General features: G+C 42.8%; 1 protein-coding gene across 1 annotated transcript in view; it reads right to left on the reverse strand. All coding sequences in view use genetic code 11, as the record gives it.

The window, feature by feature from the left end:
• EGR_07447 (1,5-anhydro-D-fructose reductase) overlaps positions 1–17,342 on the reverse strand; it is a gene marked incomplete at both ends in the record, with an annotated part of 34,911 nt that overhangs the window by 10,695 nt on the left and 6,874 nt on the right. The window contains 10 exons of the mRNA XM_024496696.1: positions 2,198–2,417; positions 4,698–4,948; positions 4,984–5,124; positions 5,714–6,060; positions 7,997–8,093; positions 9,680–9,869; positions 11,235–11,266; positions 12,797–12,889; positions 12,928–13,076; positions 13,753–13,965. Coding sequence (XP_024348902.1) covers positions 2,198–2,417; positions 4,698–4,948; positions 4,984–5,124; positions 5,714–6,060; positions 7,997–8,093; positions 9,680–9,869; positions 11,235–11,266; positions 12,797–12,889; positions 12,928–13,076; positions 13,753–13,965 — 1,733 coding nt within the window. The remainder of the gene's footprint in view (positions 1–2,197; positions 2,418–4,697; positions 4,949–4,983; positions 5,125–5,713; positions 6,061–7,996; positions 8,094–9,679; positions 9,870–11,234; positions 11,267–12,796; positions 12,890–12,927; positions 13,077–13,752; positions 13,966–17,342) is intronic.

The following is a 17,342-nucleotide window of genomic DNA, read 5'->3' on the forward strand; positions in this document are numbered from 1 at the left end:
TAAAAGAATAGGACCGACGAAATTTTTAAATGAAGTAAAAAACGGTGTTGAGGCCAAGGGTGCTGAGATGTAACTTGTATGTATGTATGTATGTATGTAACTTGTTAAAGTGGTTTTTTCCACAAGGTGTATGATAGAAAAGTTTTTTTGAATTTCCAATGGGCTCGATGAAGGTGCCTTGTTTAGAGCCAAACAACACCCAGCGAATGACCCTCAGAATGCAATTCGCGGCAAACGACTTATCAAAGTCTGCCAGAGAAACAGGTACCTTTTGAACCCAAAGGCCCTTTTACTCTAGCGGCATCGTATTAACTTGCCGATCCAATGCCCTCCACTTACCTACGGCTGACACGGCCTATTCCAAAGCGAAATGCGCGGAAGCACAGATGAAGGCCTCTTCACGAATTTAAAAGTCACCGCAACCTATCAAATGGATTTAAACCAACGAATGGATTCAGGCTTTGCTTGCTGGATTAACACAACACGACTTCGACTTTTAAACAGTTCACTGTGTCAGACTGTAATATCCAGCGGTAAAGTGGAACGACAAACAACATCACTTGCTCTTTACCTTTCCTACTTCTGCTTGACCAAAAACTGTTTAACTCTTATCTGTTTCACCAAGGCCAAAAAAAACCACCAAGAAGACGACAGCCACACCATCAACGGGACAAAGGGGGAGAAACAACGGACTATTCATTTAAGTTGACTGCATTCAAAGAAGTCGATGATGAGGAGGGAAGTGGGAAAGAGAAGGGATTACCTCACTACTTTGGACATCGTTAAGTGGAACTCACAGCGATGAGGGAAATCCAATTGACGGGAAATTGGCAGCCCTACATTTGACTTACGAAAATAGACAAATTATCGGGATCTTCCAATTCATTCTCACCTTCTATACTCTTCTGAAAGCTAGCAAACAAGGCAACATCTGCTTCAAAATTATGAATGCAGAAGGGAAGGCTGCGCTTCAGGTTAGCAGTGTCAATAGCCTTCCAGTCCCTTTTATGCGTGAAAAACAAAGCTCTCTGCCCAAAGTGGGCATCACTCTTGAAATGTGTGCTAAGATCCACAAAAACAAATCAGCCTCAAGTATTTCGTGATCCTAGGCAATAAAGCTTCTTTGAGAACAGATGGAAGAGTGGCAGTTGACTTGTTAAGAGCATGACAACTACCAATGCTTCAAATGAGAAAGTGTGGTGGAGCCGAAATTTAGCTGCGCGAGCTCTCCACTTCCCGCACGGATTGTATTTTCGCCTTGGTGGCATGATGGAAGGCCACGCCTATAGCCCGCCTTTCCCCAGGCCAGTGGTACACAAAATAATAGCCCCTACTTAGTATGATATACTGCCCCTTTCGAGGGGCTAAAAGTGGGTCGGGTGCAAAACATAAATTTTATTTGCTACTTTTGGTGCAAATTTTTCTCCTGTGCTGTTTTTTCCATTTTGAGAGGGAAAAAAGCCTTAAAAGCATAAGTTGAATCAGTTCTCTGGCATCGTCACAGGCAAAATCCATTTTTAATAAGTAAATAGAAAAACAACGGAAACAAACTCACTGATTCGGAGAGATGTGATTGTGGCGACAGGAATGGATTCAAATTTGTTGAGGAAGCAGCTGAAGATTTAAAAAAAGACAGTTTGACAATTGACGACATGAAATGACAGTAAATGTCACTTTGATCTGAAGGCATCTTCCCCGAGCTCTGCTCTGTCTTCCGACTTACAAGTGACCGATGCTAGAAAATATTCACCTCCACTGGACGCACAGACAGCGGAGACCAGTCCAGAGATCGGTGCCAAGAAGTTGTCGACTCATTCAAAAATTCTTTTCTCACATTCCGTGATTACATTACTGCATTGAGATTTGGACTCAACATTCAAAAGGGATCTTGATTCAAACCTTGAATCAGCCTACATAGGGCAAAATTAGAAAGCACCTAACCGCGAGGCCTGGAAAACACCTCGAATTTGTCTAAGCCTTTCCAACCTAGCACAGTGACCAAATGCATGGAGACTCCATGAGATGTGTCGCATACATCATCAAGACATCTCCTGACGGGATACAGGTAATTCAAATACATCTGCGGATTTGTATTGGAAACAGGAATGAATTAGAGGTCACGTCTTCAAAAATTTTTTAAAAGTTTCATATTTTTCTCTCCCGTCCAGGTGGATCTAGAGGCTCTGCCCCAACTCACCTCCAACCAGTACCTCTCTCTCGCACTGCTGATAGGCAGGCGGTACGATGGGAGTGGCATCGAAGAGACGACGAATGTGGTCCACGTCTTCAGCCACATGTGGGGCAGTGGTGGCGAAGGAGGAGGCTGCTGACTGACGCATCCATGCATTCCACGCCGCCTGGAAGTAGGGATTTCGAGGTGGCGACGCTTGTGACTGGTAGATAGGGGCTGATGGTATCTGAGTTAGAAAAAAAAGTACGCAAAATTACTTAACCTGGAGCCAAGGTAGACTACGTGAATGAAGCGAATAAGACGCAAGCTCTTGGAGTCGGTGCAAATACCGGTAGGTTGTGGCTGTTTAGATATCAGTTAAATAGAGTGTAGGACTCGCAGTTGGATGGTATGGTGTCTGAATGAAAAACCACGAGTCTGCTACTGGAATTCACGCTTAAGTAGAATCAGCACAATTCAAAGGAGCTTGGACGGTCGTTACGTGAGACTAAGGTGGGGGTCACCACGGTTTAATTATCGCTGAGGTACAGAATTACGAACGAGCGCCTTGGAGCCTTTAAAGGCCAAACAACCCATTCGTCAGCATGCAGCTCTATATTATGCATGAAATTGCATAGAAAAGCAAGTGGATGTTCGCCTTCCATGATAACATGAAATTTTGCACATCGTTACACGGCTAAGGAAGTCATGATACCGCTGCTTGCCATCGTAATTTTAGGAGTGTTTGGATTGGGCTTGACCAGTCACGATAAGTGCGATGATCATTGGTGTAGAATAGGCGAGACAGAACACCTATTACTGCTTGGTTTTCTGTTCCTACATTAATCCCTTTTAGTGCGTAGGCGCATCACGATTCCACAGCCTTTTATGGGAAGAACATTAGGTATCAAGATATAGTTTTTGATTTTGACCGAATAGTATAGCGAAGCGCAGTCACATGGTCCCAAACCTAATTTACAGTCGATCAGGTAGTGCATATTTCCAGCATAGGGTGACCTAAGAGATGATGCACAGGAAACCCAGCAGATTGGTGTCAAACGCTCGCATCGAAGTCTCAGACGAAGGTCTGCCACTACAGCTCACCTACTGAACGCAAATACCCCTCGGATCAAGAGCACAAAAAATCTATTCCATTGCCTTCATCAAAACCAATTCGTTTGCGATATGATTTGACATAACCAGCTATCATGAAGTAGTAAGGAATGAATATTAAGCACATGAGAATTAGTGCGTCAGGTATGAGACGCAGACGACAGAAGGGCTAAGAAAGTGGTTTTTTGAAAAGAAAACAATGCAGGATGTCAACTTTGCTTGATCACGCAAATTGAACATTTGCATAAAAGGTGGTAACATAATTCCTCCTTTTTCTTCCCATAAAAAGACGGTAAGGCAGGGGCTTCCTGTCTCCAAAATTCTTAAAAAACAAGTAAAAAAGGAATCAAACTTCTGGTATGAGTGACACCGAAATTGATTGGATACCACCACCCCACAAGACAACCTCCACCCTCGTCAATTATCACAAACCACAAAAGTAATCGCATTTTATTTCTGTAGAAATATGATCAGACAATCCCTCAAAACAATTTTATTTTCCATCGCCTGGAATGAATTGTTTACTTAGTAGAGAGACGACACTGACGCACATTTGACATTTCCAGTTTACGGAACAAGGTTGGACGAGTGTATCCTACCTTGTAGAGTTTTAGCCCAACTGAGCGTCTGTTCTGGCCGAAATACCAGTGATCCTTAAAGTGCTAGGTGGAAACTAATGCGTGCAGACGCTATGCAACGGTTGGACAGGCAGCAGGGCGGACGGTAAAACTGTCAAAGCCTAGACAGCCCTCTTTCTGGTGACTTACATTCGCTGACATTTCTGATTTAACCAATTGAACAGTTTGACAAGGGAGATGGAACCCATTTCGATAATTCATTTCCCAGAAAATGAATAACAAGGACTTGTAATTTAAAATCGCCGCCTCGATTTAATAATGAATTGGCTGAAAGTTCTATTGGAAGCTAGACCAAGAGAAATATCGTGGTCCTCACATATACATCCCGTGTGACCTCGTTTACTCGCTTTGTCCCGAATCCGTTCTAAATATTTTTTTTAAATAAATTAACAGCGATCAGTATCACACGATCCGCATGATCACGTGAGTCTACGCTCCGGCAATTTTACCCTATCAATACAAATCCGTAAATGCGGAAAACCGATTTAGTAACCTCAAGCTATTCCACTGATTCGTTTTGCATCTTTTCCGATCAACCAGATGACAGTGGGAGAGACAGACACACGAGTAGATTGGTAGATCGCAGATATCCAAAAAACCCCTCCAAATGGAACCAGGCATTCGATTCACTCCTAACTGCTCGCATGAATCTGCCATTTATCTGAGAAACCAAAGTGAGATTTGCCGACCGAAATTATCAAATGGAAGCCAGAGATCAAAAGGTAGGCAAATAAACCAGAAGATAATTAAATGGGTGGATAGAGATGTCAACTAACCGGGAATTTGGACGCACTCTCCGAGCTCTGATGGAAATCGATGAGGGATGCGGAGGAGAGAGTTGAGGAGGGAGAAGAGGCCCGTGCCGACCGGCCGCCGCCTCCACCATTTGTAGCGGTAGTTGTAGCACAGTTCCTTGACCTTGAGGAGATGGAGATTTGCGGCGGCGGGATGGGCACAGGCAAGGAGGAGGCGGTGAGACTGCTACAGCCCAACGAATAGTACTCGCTGTGAAGAGACGCCTCAAGATCTGGTGACGGAAAAAGGGGAAAATAGATAACTCACTAATAACAACAAAAGATGCGGTCTCTGTAGCGATTCGGCAACGGAGACTCGAGTAATTTGTATCTCTCAGAGTGGCTGTACTCCAGGTGGAGTGGATGCGGAGCACCCCAGACGTACAACCAGCTGGATTGGTAGCGTCGCCTACACTAGGAAGCAATTTCCCTCAGATTGCAAATAATCTCTACCAAATCTGTTTGCAACACAATTTGATGCAGAGAATACACGTGACATTGGTAGAGAATATGCATACTTATTTGAAGGATTATGGCACTGATGGAAATAAAGAGGTGTACTACCTACCCGACGAAAGTATACAGACAACGGATAGGACCAAACCCATTTCACATATCAACTTGTAAACACGAGTTCAAGCATACCTAAAATGAAGGCGAGGATTTCAGGCTAGTCGAAGAAATGAATAATTATTGTCTATTATAACAAACGACAAATCCTATTTTTGAAAGTCCAACACAACTAAGTTAGAGTCAATGAGAAAAGGCGGCGGTAAGGAGTGAAGTCACTACCGCTGTTAAGCGAAAAAAGACAGATAGCCTTAACGAATTTTTTTCTTAAAGTAGATAAATCAAAGGCTATACTGAGATTTTAAGGTTTCACGGAGTAAAGCGTATCGCGTGCCCATTAGAGAGGATGGATCGGTCTAAAGCGTATGCATCAAGAGCTATACAAACTGCAACAGTATCCACAACAAAGAGGACTAGTTTTGACGCACCTTTGGCCAACTTCGACGTCATCGAGGCTGTCGGTGGAGGCGGAAGTCGCTGCAAGCCGAGGGTTCCATGGGGTGAGGCATCAAGGAGTTCACGTTCGTCTTCGCCCTCCCCACTCGCCTTGTCGTAGGTGTCCACACGGGGTGTGGTACCATCTTCCACCTCCTCGATAGCAGTGGAGGCCGCAACAGAGGCACCAGATCCACCACCACCACCAATAGACGCGTTCCCCAGCGGTCGCCATGACTGCGAGTTGGAAGCAGAGGTAGACGAAGCGGAGAGAGGCTGACGGGCGTAGGTGTGGCCCAGTGTATCCGCGTGGTGCGGTATGATACCAGAAAGAAAGGCACTATCAAAAGGGCGTGAAAAAGTGAAATTGATGAAAAATCTTTTCTGTACAGGATACTTTGGCTTCAGAAGATGTGTAGGTCTATGAATGGTTGGAAAACCCAAATTCCAGGCTTTGTCTGAATCCGCCTCACGATAAAATGTCCTCTATTTCAAATGATATATTTGACAACAAGCGATTTCGATTACCGTGTCAATCTCATAGCATTCTTCCCACACCTATAACACCTCAATCATACTTTGCGCTAATAAATCCTCCCCATACTCTCAAACGCCTTAACACTTCTTCAGGAATAACTTGCGGTCGGTACATTGTTGACAGCGGTAAACCAATCCGATCAAACTGAAAGCAAATCCGTGTCTCTTAGGCTGGTTAATACGCCTAGACGCTGCAAAAGGGAGATAGCTGACATTAGCGTGGTTAACGGTGAAGAGGTTTATCACGGACTTAGCGAGCAGGGGTCGACTTTTGGCAAGCCTCCAACTTCGTGTTTTGCGCAATGGAACGGGACTAGGAGGACACGAATTCAAGTCGACTTGGAAATGCTTGCGAAGAACGTGATATTTTTAGACAACCTAACCATTCCAAGAGTATGGACTACCACTAATGCAGAAGACAGCAATCTCCCAAAACGCAATATTACTAGTATCACGTGTTTCCAACATGCAGTTGATTATAGTCTACAGAAAGAGCTCGTAAGATTAAAGTAAGAGAATGCCTATGGGTGGCGCCGAAGCTGCCGTTCTTCAGACATAGGGGTTTTGATTACCGTCTCGGCATTTTGGCATCCCACCCAAGCCTGTAGCTCTCTGCAGCACCACTGCACGTTAGCGGCAAACCCTCGCCGTCGTCACCTCGTCTGGGTGACCCAGGGTGAGTTGTACACAAAGCATTGCCTTCACACCCATCTTGAGACTTGCTGCGCATATATGAAGCTCCTCCCGATTGTTCAGCGTGGGTGAAAGGAAAAATTGTCTACTTAAAAAGGGGATCGTTTGTTTCCTCTAGCATTGAACTTTTGAGTTTTAACAGATGAACAAGATGGTTTATTTGATGCCCCATTTTATACAAAAAGGAACGAAGTCTTCCACGCTTTGATTTCCTTTTCTCTGCCTGAAAAAATTGACAACAGCAATTCATCAATCATGCAGGTTGCTTCATATGCAGAAAGAAAGGATTGTTTGCTTCAAGAAAAGAAAACTTTGAATAATTCCGTGTCAGCATGTTCATGTCCTTTTTAACAAAGTTTGGGAAATCATTTAAAAGTCTGCAAATGCTTCTCACTCATCTGCAGTGAGATCATGTACAGTCTTTTAAACGAAACATCGGAAAAAAAGTGCAATATTTCCGAGGGAAAAGGGTCGTATTCTCTAGCTTTAGACAAGTGCTTTAAGTTATTTAATTTTACCTCCCTGTATCACCACATTGGCAAGGTGCCCGGCGGAGAAGGGCAAGAGTATTTGATCGTATTTCGGTGTCACATGACTACTTCTGCCCTCGTGCATAAATAAGTATACGACTTGATACGGCCCAAAGTCCTCGCATAAATTGCACCATAGGGCAAGGATCAGCGATCAGTCACGTTTCATGTCGTGACATCAAAGCTTGACAACCGCATGATCATATACAAAGTGGATTAGAGTTGTGAGGTAGAAAAGGATGCCACTGGGGTGTGCCTTTCTACTTGGCTTCTAGAGACAAAATTTTGCTTAAGAGTGGAATATGGAAGCTTTTTGCCACTCTGGTGAAAATACTAAGTTTTACGAAGCTGTTTCATGTTTATTACAAAGACTGGAAATTCGCCGCAATGTTGCTAGAGGCTGGTAAAAGTTCGAACACTGGTATTTGAGCAATGCAAGAACAAATAGGAGGTAATTAAGCGAGATATGCGGAATTGGTTGAAAGGAAAGGAGAATGAAATAGAGATATTACTCACGGATCAATGCGATCGACATGACCCCAAGCCTTGCCCTCGAAGCCATGGTGACCGACATGCACAAACGAGTTTTCAATCGGTCGGCTGATGTCTTGACCTGCAACCGAGTGAAAGGAGAGGAAGAATAAGTGATTAAAAACAGAGTTATTAATTGGCAACATGCTTGTGGTCGTCCTGTACCGTCACCTCAACAGCCCCAAAACACAATGATTTCACGATTATCATTACCAGGGAGTTCATTTTAAAGGTCCAAAAGGGGCTTCTGGCTCCTGTCTGGACCACTTCTCCCATCAAATGTTAAAACACAAACCAATAACGGCGTCATCATTGAGATCCATTTTAATCATGCTTGCGTTCTATTCCCATGCAGCAGGATCAACGGCCAGAGAATGGTAATAGGTTGTCAAGCTATGGATCGAGAGGATTGCTCGAATTATTACACGGGTGTTCAGACAAGACTAAGCCTATAAGATGCGGAAGAAAGTGGCCGAAAATCTCTGGAATCATACATCCTAGCTCTCCTTCCATTGTAGCTCAATATTTCTTTGAGGTGTTTATCAGTAAGCATTAGAACATTACCAAGGGCTCGATGTCTGCTGATAGGGGATGTCATGGATGAAACGAATGAGTCCGAAACACGAAAATAGGTGTAGGATAGTCATGGCCTGAAAAATTATTACACTCAGTTTTTGATTAGTAAGCCGATTGGTCAGTTCGCTAGCGCAAGTACTGCCTCCGAGACGCTGGCAGTGAACAGATTGCAATTATTTGAAAGACTGGACACATTCAATCGAAAATTTCGACGAATGCACTGTAGTCGCACACATTAGCCAAGCCACAAATTCTCCAGTCAAAAATTATGCCCCTTAGTTGATGCAGCGAGCTGCCTAATGTTGTGTTCCGATGGTTTCACCGTATGAAAGGGCAGATACATCGACGAATCAGAATTTTGGGTATGATGAAAGGTGTTAACAAACCAAAGACAGGCCCACCTTATGGAGCTTGATTGACAATACCCCAGTGATGGAATGTGTCCTTAATAACCGTCTATTCTCTCCCTCACGATTTGATCGCCAAAACAATGGCACGAAGCTCTGCTTATGCCATCCGTGTAAACGGTGTGCTCGGTGATTGGTATGTCAATGATGAAGCGTCATTATAATGTCTTTAGGAGTGACTGAAACATTATATTGTTGTCAGCCTTGGTTGGGAAATTTCAAATGAATAAATTCCGGACCGCGTTGGTTGGATACCAATCCAAAAATTTACTGAAAGAAGCCATCTCCTATGGATTGCCGGAATCATAAAGATTCACAACGGAAGGAATACAGAAAAAGAAACGGATTTGAGTGTTGCAATTTACCTGACTCCAAGCTGATACATAAAACCAGCTCCCACTAAAGAATGCCGTCCAACTTTAAGCAATAATGCCCTAGAGAAATCCCTCGCCTAACAATTGGTATGACATGCAAGAAATTCTATCGAAATGCACAAGATGCAGCGCTACTGATAAAATAAGTAGCCTTCTCGATGTGGTAAAAAGTCGTCACTGAAAGACTGACTACCGAAGGACGAGTGTCGTCAGGGCATACTTTACCAAAATTGTATCATCAGAACATGGAACGACTCATGCCCTATGGTAACGTCTTCCAGAACGACTAGGGAGCCGCAAGGGCAACTTACCTTGTAGATGTCGTTGAAGACGGACGATTTCACGGGGAAAAGAGGCTATCTCTCCGGTGCGTCGATTCTGGCCCCGCCACCAAAAGTTCTCTGCACGTCCCTCGATCACAAGAATGCGATCTCCGGTTACCACGTCCATACGGTCAGCCTCGTCGAAATTTTGCTTCGCAATGACCTCCATCGGCCGAATCTATAGAACGATACTCGTTTAGGTTGTTTACCTACTTTTGTGGGCTCTGCAGTCTACATAAAGTTCAGTCACTCCATCTTGCCACACTAATTATGCTAATACCTTATCACTTCGACCGTACAGCCTTGACACCTTCGCCACTAGTACCGCACAGACGCAACATGTTCGTTAGTAAGTGAAAAGTGGTCACGTTAAATTTGGAGTCACAACCAGACTGACTGAGGCTGAATTAATAAAATACACATGGGATTTTCGTGGTCTGAGGATAACTACTCCTCTTACTTTTCGAGTAATAATTGGTATTTTTGCCCATAAAACGCTAAGTGCTCAAAGGAAATACTCTATAGAGATAATAACAAGTGACAAAACCCTCATATATAATAAAGGTATGGAATCACTCAGAAGCACTAAATATGCCTATAAAATGGGCAAAAGAAATAAATGACTACGTGTTTAGCTTATTGCAGACAAATATTTAGGATAAGTAAGGTCTCCGGATGTCTGGAGAGCTGTGTATACGCAACACCGATGCAAAGATAGATAATGCGCCTCGGATGTACACAGTGAGTCCACAGAACATTGATTCTGCCCCTTTAATTCCATATGCACCCAAGTTTTACATTCGCCCTCACGCAACACATCCTACTCATAAAACGAATTAGTGAGAGCAGCCGAATTGTCAGGCTGAAATAGTTACATAACGCGTTTGAGCGTGTAGCTTTTATAATATTAACAACTTCTAACACGAGAGTGCGAAAAAAAAACTCACTGAGTGTTTGAGGAAAAAGAGAATAATTCATAAAATGATGTAACTGGGTGCACATTAACGGAGATATCCTATGTTTCTATGTTATCCCTTCAGCCGCCACCGAATTGATCGTGATTCCACTAGACGAGACAGTCCTCCGGTTCTTTCTAGCATGGATTAATAAAGTGCTATACGACTCTCGAGGAAGAAATGGAATCCTACACTTGGGAAAATAGGAAAAAAAAACAGATGTCAGATCAAGCAAACTTGGCCAGCTGTCACAACTCAGAAGAGAAAATATGCGGTTACGTTTTTTTAAAAAAACCTACCACTTTACCTTTCTATCATACCAGTCAATCAGAGCACGGAGGAGGAAAGCCAAGGTAACGAAAGCGAAGTTTTAAATCTCCCTACTCCGTAACTGCTGAACCGCTATACATTAAATCGGAGTCCATGCACTAATCAGGAGTTAAGATGACGATCCAGCACAAGGCACAATCAAGGGAATTTAAGGGGTAAGAAAAGTCAATACTGTAAATTCTTTTACGAAAAGATTAAAACGACTGGAAAATGTTCAGAAAATGCCTTTCCTTCACAAGTCCAGCAAGGCATCCAACCTCCCAGTTGAGGTAGCAACACGCCAATGGCACTAAAGGAGGAGAAACGATGCTCTAGTAGGTTGGCAGGTGAGTGTGTTGACACCTGCGTTCGGTGTGGAAATAGAGTGCTCTCCCTCGCAGACATCCGAGGAGAGAAGATAAAAGGCTTGAAATGAATCTGGGACTAGTGTGGCAGATGCTCAGAGGGCTGATCGTCCAGTTAGCCAGAAGAAAAACAACGCAAGGCGAAGAGATACGGTAGAATGCCAGTTGAAGAGGTACCGGAAAAACTGAATGCGATTAGCAGATCTCCTTTGAGTTAAACACAATGTCCAACCACTTGCCGATGAAGCAACAATCACCAAAGGCTTAAGAGTGCAGACTGGCCTGTTACTTAAGGAAGGGTTAAATGGTAGAAATACTGTACTCTAAAATACACATGAAAGTGGTTTCGGCATTGTTTTAAATAAATCAAGATATTTTCATGAAAAAAGTTGAGTATTTTCTCCTCCACCCCCTTCAATTAATCGCCAAAACTACGCGTCAGCCATGCTTTGCATCATCTCGCAAAAGTTCGGCTGATGGAAGAAAGACAAGGGGAATTTAGAAGGGGAAAAAGGAACGTTCACGCGTCGCTTGCTCAGTACAAAATTCACACCAAGGAGAAATTTGGCAAACCATTTTTTATTAGCGGGAAAAAGTAACGTAGACAATAAATTAAGTGAGCTCAGCTTGATTTCAGCGACAGAAATCGTGCCAACAGGAAAAGAACTCCAAACGACAAGGCGAACTGATTGCCGAACCCCTTCACAGTTAAATTCATGCTAGACAGTGAATAATGGGATGGAGTGGATACGCACGAACACCGCCTCAATGCTCTCGTGCCTGTGTTTGTATTTCACCCTGTTGGAAGGGTAGGAGGAGGAGGAGGCAGAAATAATAGGCATTATCTACAAAGACGAAACTGGGTGGAAAATGTGCTTATTAAAAACAAAACGAAATAGAAGCGGAAAAAAAATTGTTACTCAAGTCGCTCTCGGAGAAACAAATCACACAGGGCTGTTCAAGGTGAACCTACAAATCGCAAAATAATAGACCGAATTATCAACCTAGAAATCGAGATTCCATACCTTTTTGAAGTGCAAATGGTAAAAAATATTAAATTTGGCATTTTGATCCAGTATCTCGGAAGAAAAGGAAACAGTTCAAAGAAACAGACACGGGTGAATGACTTAAAACAGTGAGAAAAAATGGCATAACACCAAATGAATTCCCAAAGAAACACGAAACGAAATTTGTAGTTTGGTCGCCTACGCACGCAAATGATGGAAACATTTGCGGCTTCACACTCAGCAGGGAAAGTGAATCGCAAAGGGTGTAGTCACAGCCCAAAGGTGTGAACAGGGAGGCACTTCGAAGGCTTTGTAAACAAATGCAAGGAGACAATTAACATTATGCTTCCTTACATTCGCTTACCACCGCTGAGCAACTTGAAACAGTCCGAAAAAAAAAAACAGAAAAAATACTCCCATTTATTCTATCTACATCTTTTCTCCAAGAAATATTTCATCGTTCCTTACGGATGTAGATGTAGTCAACTGAAAGGTAGCGACCCTCCACACTTCCGAATTCTCGTTTCCCACAGGCGACATCTCCACCAAAGAAAACAGTGTCTAAGGGGCGGGTGAATTTACATCCATTCACCACCCACCTTCAATATTAAAGATGTGACGTAATGCTAGTCCTTCCTCCTCGCAGTTGTGCAAACTCAGGCCTCGGCAAATCCAGGCAAGCACAATCGTCATTTCTCTCGAAAAGTAATTCAACAACAAAACGAAATCCGACACCAGAATGACGCATCTATGGCGTTCGTCAAAAAAAAAAAATTGGCAAACCAATGCAATGTCTACTCGAGAGAAGTACTTCAATTCTGCCAATGGTTGCCAAGCAAAATATTTTTGCGCCTGGATGGATGAACAATTTGTTTTTTTTCAAACGCACTAATCCGGAACCATAAAACACGTCCAGGTCTTTCGTGGGGAAAAAAAAAGCTGGCAAATTTAGTACGCGCTTCCCCATTGGTTGATAAAAAGAGAACTGAAAAAAAGTTGGCGACCAATTGAAATCACCTCCTTCAAGAGGGGAATAAAACTAGCGAAACAGTATCGTGAGGTATTCCATCCGCCATGCAAGAATCCTTCAACTACCCTCGCATTATGAGATCAAAAATAGGTGCTTGGTCCCCTGGTTTTAAACAAAAGAGGAGGCCAGATTTAACCGACAATAAGGATTTTGACTGCACTGTTAGTCCATTACCGTATGCGTAGTAAATTAAGAGAGGTTGGCATTCCTTTTTTCCCACCCGGTGGGAGCTATTTTACTTTAAAGTGTTTGCCACCAGCACCAAGTACACTTGACGGCCCGATTTTCTTACCTACACCACCGGGTCTCGCAAATGCCTTAGCCGGTTGCGCCGAATCCTGCTGCACAAAAAAATAGTTAAGTTCAGATGTAAGGTGAACTGGAGTCTGCGTACGCGTGCTTTGCAGTATTTTGATTTACCGCGGCCTCATAGTGATCGTTAGCACACTCAGAGTCTGACTGTACACGATATTGGGCAATTCGAGGAACTGAGCGCGACTGTGGATCCCAGGGCTTCCTCAAACAGTCAAGAACTAGACTTGAAGAAGAAGACTTCCAGAGAGTCGAAGCAGTATTTTCTGGGATTTCAGACACCACTGAGACCTCCCTTCATTAGAAGTCCGTGGTGACATTTTCTTGCACTGACTCTTCAACTTCGCAAGGGCATTCGCTATTCAAGCCTTTACTTAGAAAAAGGTCATCCCAACACCGCTTGTTTTTTTGGTTTTCGGTGTCCCCGTTAAAAGTGCTGGTTTCCGCACGGTTTCTGCTCGGAGTTATTTGCAAGATGCTCTGACTCGACATTTCCCGCAATCTATTTACCTCCTGCACTAGCATTTTTGCAGATCAATTCCGGGGTTCTTTTTCCAACTCTCGTGGTAGTTACTGATAGCTTCCCAGATGTTCAGAGTACACTGTGCCATCATATCAGTATGGTACATTACGAAGGCTTCAATGCAGTCGAGATTGACATCTATCAACACGTGGAACACAAAAGACCTCCCAGTCTGGAAGAATTAGCAGGGTAAAGTCATTTCAAAACGTCTACGCATAAGTAACTTGAAGTGATATTTGAACGGGGAAAAGAAACTATTCGACGTTAATGGGCCACGAAATTCTACAATAAATCAGGAAGTCTAAGTAGACATTGACTAGTTTAAAGTAAGAAGTCGCTTTAAAAAGACAAATATTATCTGGTGCTCTATTTCAATCCGACGAATGGCAGAGACGGAGAGGCTTTGACAGCCGACGTTTCGAATGGCTTTGTGAGAAAGATCAAAACCTCATCAATTTTTGCTTTAAGTGGACATGAATTGCGTATCCTTCATCTTAGTGGCTAAGAGAACGAACAATTTGGATGTAAATATAGCAAATATTTTCGGCCACTTCTCAATGAAAAATGTAGAGCTGAGAAAAGAATTCAGTCGTTCGCTACTGTCCAGATATGTCTCACTGTTTTAATTTTCATTTAATCGCAACTCTTTCCCTTTTGTTCTTATTTCCCAACCCAATTTTAGTTTCTTAGTTGAACATGTCATGCCAATTCGAGGTACGGATTCAGCCAGTGAAGTCAACGCGTCACGCATATGTGACCCTGATAGCGAAGGCATTAACGTCCTGTTAAGAGGGGGGACAGCGAACATGTCTACAACGTCAACATCACGGATTGATGTCTGCCGTTACGGGCGCTATGGTCGATAATGAATACAAGCCACCCGAAAAAAAACGGATGGGGATGGATAAAAGCGGTTTGGTAATAAAGACACCTCTCAATAAACTGGTTCTAGAGTATCCGCAACAATCCTTTGAACCTAAATATAAGTTTCGAGTACACGCAGGATAAAATTTCGTTCCAGATAAATGCAACAAGTGGCCATGAAATTCGTGTAGGCACCGAAGTGCCTCGCTGCAATGAGTTGTAACTTGCAGGGGTTTGTAAAAGACAATAATGGTAGTTTATATGCCTGAACTGCAAGCTCCATAAATGCATCCGCCTGTCAGCACAGTGGTATTTATTGTGCTGTGTACTATCTTTGCTCCATTTTGAACTTTTATATCATAAAATGCGGAGTGAACGTGATGGATGCGATTCAGTGCAGTCCGCTTTATAGCCTCCAAAGGTGTAAAAGCTAGATGCTTGCGGATTTGTTGAACAACATTTGGAGAGGCTGCGGTAGGCAGTTTTCGTAATGAATCATTCAAAGAAAGACCCACTATTCATGAGAATGATGATGAATTACGTGTAAACCTTGGTTCAAATAAGATGCCAGGGAAAGGTGAGCGATGAAGCAGTCGGTTTACAACTGGGAAGAGGTCACAGTAGAAGCCTCTAAGCAAATAAAAACCACCCAGGTGCCAAATGATAGAAAATGAGCTTCAATGATCAATTTGTCGCTCTTCTTTCGAGTTTATTGGTAACAAAAATGCCTCGTATTTTTGGGAAATTACTCCTCTTGAATAATTCACTTAATAAAGATCAAGCAACCACGGACGAGACCTACACACTCGATACCGCTCGAGCGTGAACAAGAAAAAAACTTGTTCGAAAACAGCAAGGACCAGTCAATCAGCCAGTCGGAAGGGAGTCCTATTCTTTGCCTTACAAAACAACGCAAAACTTCATACTAAATAGATCCCTTCAAGGTAAGAGGAAGGTAAGGTTGCATTCTCAGCTTGTGTTGTCCCCTTGATAGCATTTTCCCAAAGGATTTTCGCGTTTTATTGACATAAGACAATCGCACGAGAAATGCAACAGACCCTTGGGAAATAAAGCAGGTAGGAATGGAAGCGATTGGTCTCCATTTTTTTCCCTTGACCTCTAGGGACAAAGTACTTTGCAAGAATGTTTCATTGAGAAAGGATTGCAGATTATAAATGGGAATTACCTAGACGAATAAAGCACTTTCAAGTAATCTCTTGCAGTAATATTGCCATTTAAGTTAAAATCTCCACTAAGTGTTGCCAGAAATTGTCTTAAGTTTTCTTTTGCCTGAAGGTTTCGAGGTGAATAAACAAAAAAAGGGAGGAAAGAAAGGTGAGTTAATTAGAAAGTCGTCTTCTCAGTGGTCAAAGTGAGGAATCAGCAGTCAGAAAAAAAAAGTAATTTAAACACCGAAAAGGTAGCCAATGAATTATTCGGCATTTCGCACCGAGCCAGCAACTAGAATCCAATTGGTTCAGATATGGATTTGTAGGGAAAAACTCACCAAGAAATAAAAGTGGTGCCTGTGTTGAAATTTCGGCCGACACTGCAAATATGGCATGCTTTCAAGAGTGGAAAAATGGGCACAGTGGACACATGTGGAAGTCCATTGGTTTCAAGTCTTTAAACATTTTCTTTAGCGGTAAAGGTATCTGGGTTAGGAGTAGTTACTAGCTGGGTCTAGACGATTCATGTGAATAATGCTGTCTAGTAAGTTGTAGACGGTTTCTCATCTTAGAGCAGAGGGCGGGAAAATTTATACTTAAATCGCTTAGTCGAGTATTGTGAGCACTCGCAATCGGCAAGTTTGCTCGGTAGAGGGAATGAAGTGGTCACGTTGATGTTGCAGGTACGGAGCACCCAGCCAGTCCAACTCTCACAATCACAACAATGAGATGTAAAAATGCTAAAACTGATTCAATGGAAAAGAGTGATTTTTTAAAAAGAGTTAGAGAAAATTCCTATGCAAAGCAAAAGTAAAAAGGTTCCAAAGCCTCCCTAATTTCCTTCCTGCAGCAATCGTTACAAAGAATAATAATAATAACGCATTTTATTTTGACACCTTGTGGGTTTGGAAATTAACTCGGCGAAAGGGGAGAAAAACAGGAGACAAGTAGAAAGCGGAAATAGAATAGTTTATAGACAGAAATGGACGAATTATGTTGCTTAGAAAGTGGTTATAAACAATTTCTGCCTTATTGCCGAATGCACATATACAGCCCGGAAATGGCGTACCTAATCGACCGGCCAGACAAAGGCAAGCAAGTAAGTCGGACAACACG

Source organism: Echinococcus granulosus, assembly GCF_000524195.1.
Source record: "Echinococcus granulosus chromosome Unknown EG_S00077, whole genome shotgun sequence".
NCBI lineage: Eukaryota > Metazoa > Platyhelminthes > Cestoda > Cyclophyllidea > Taeniidae > Echinococcus > Echinococcus granulosus.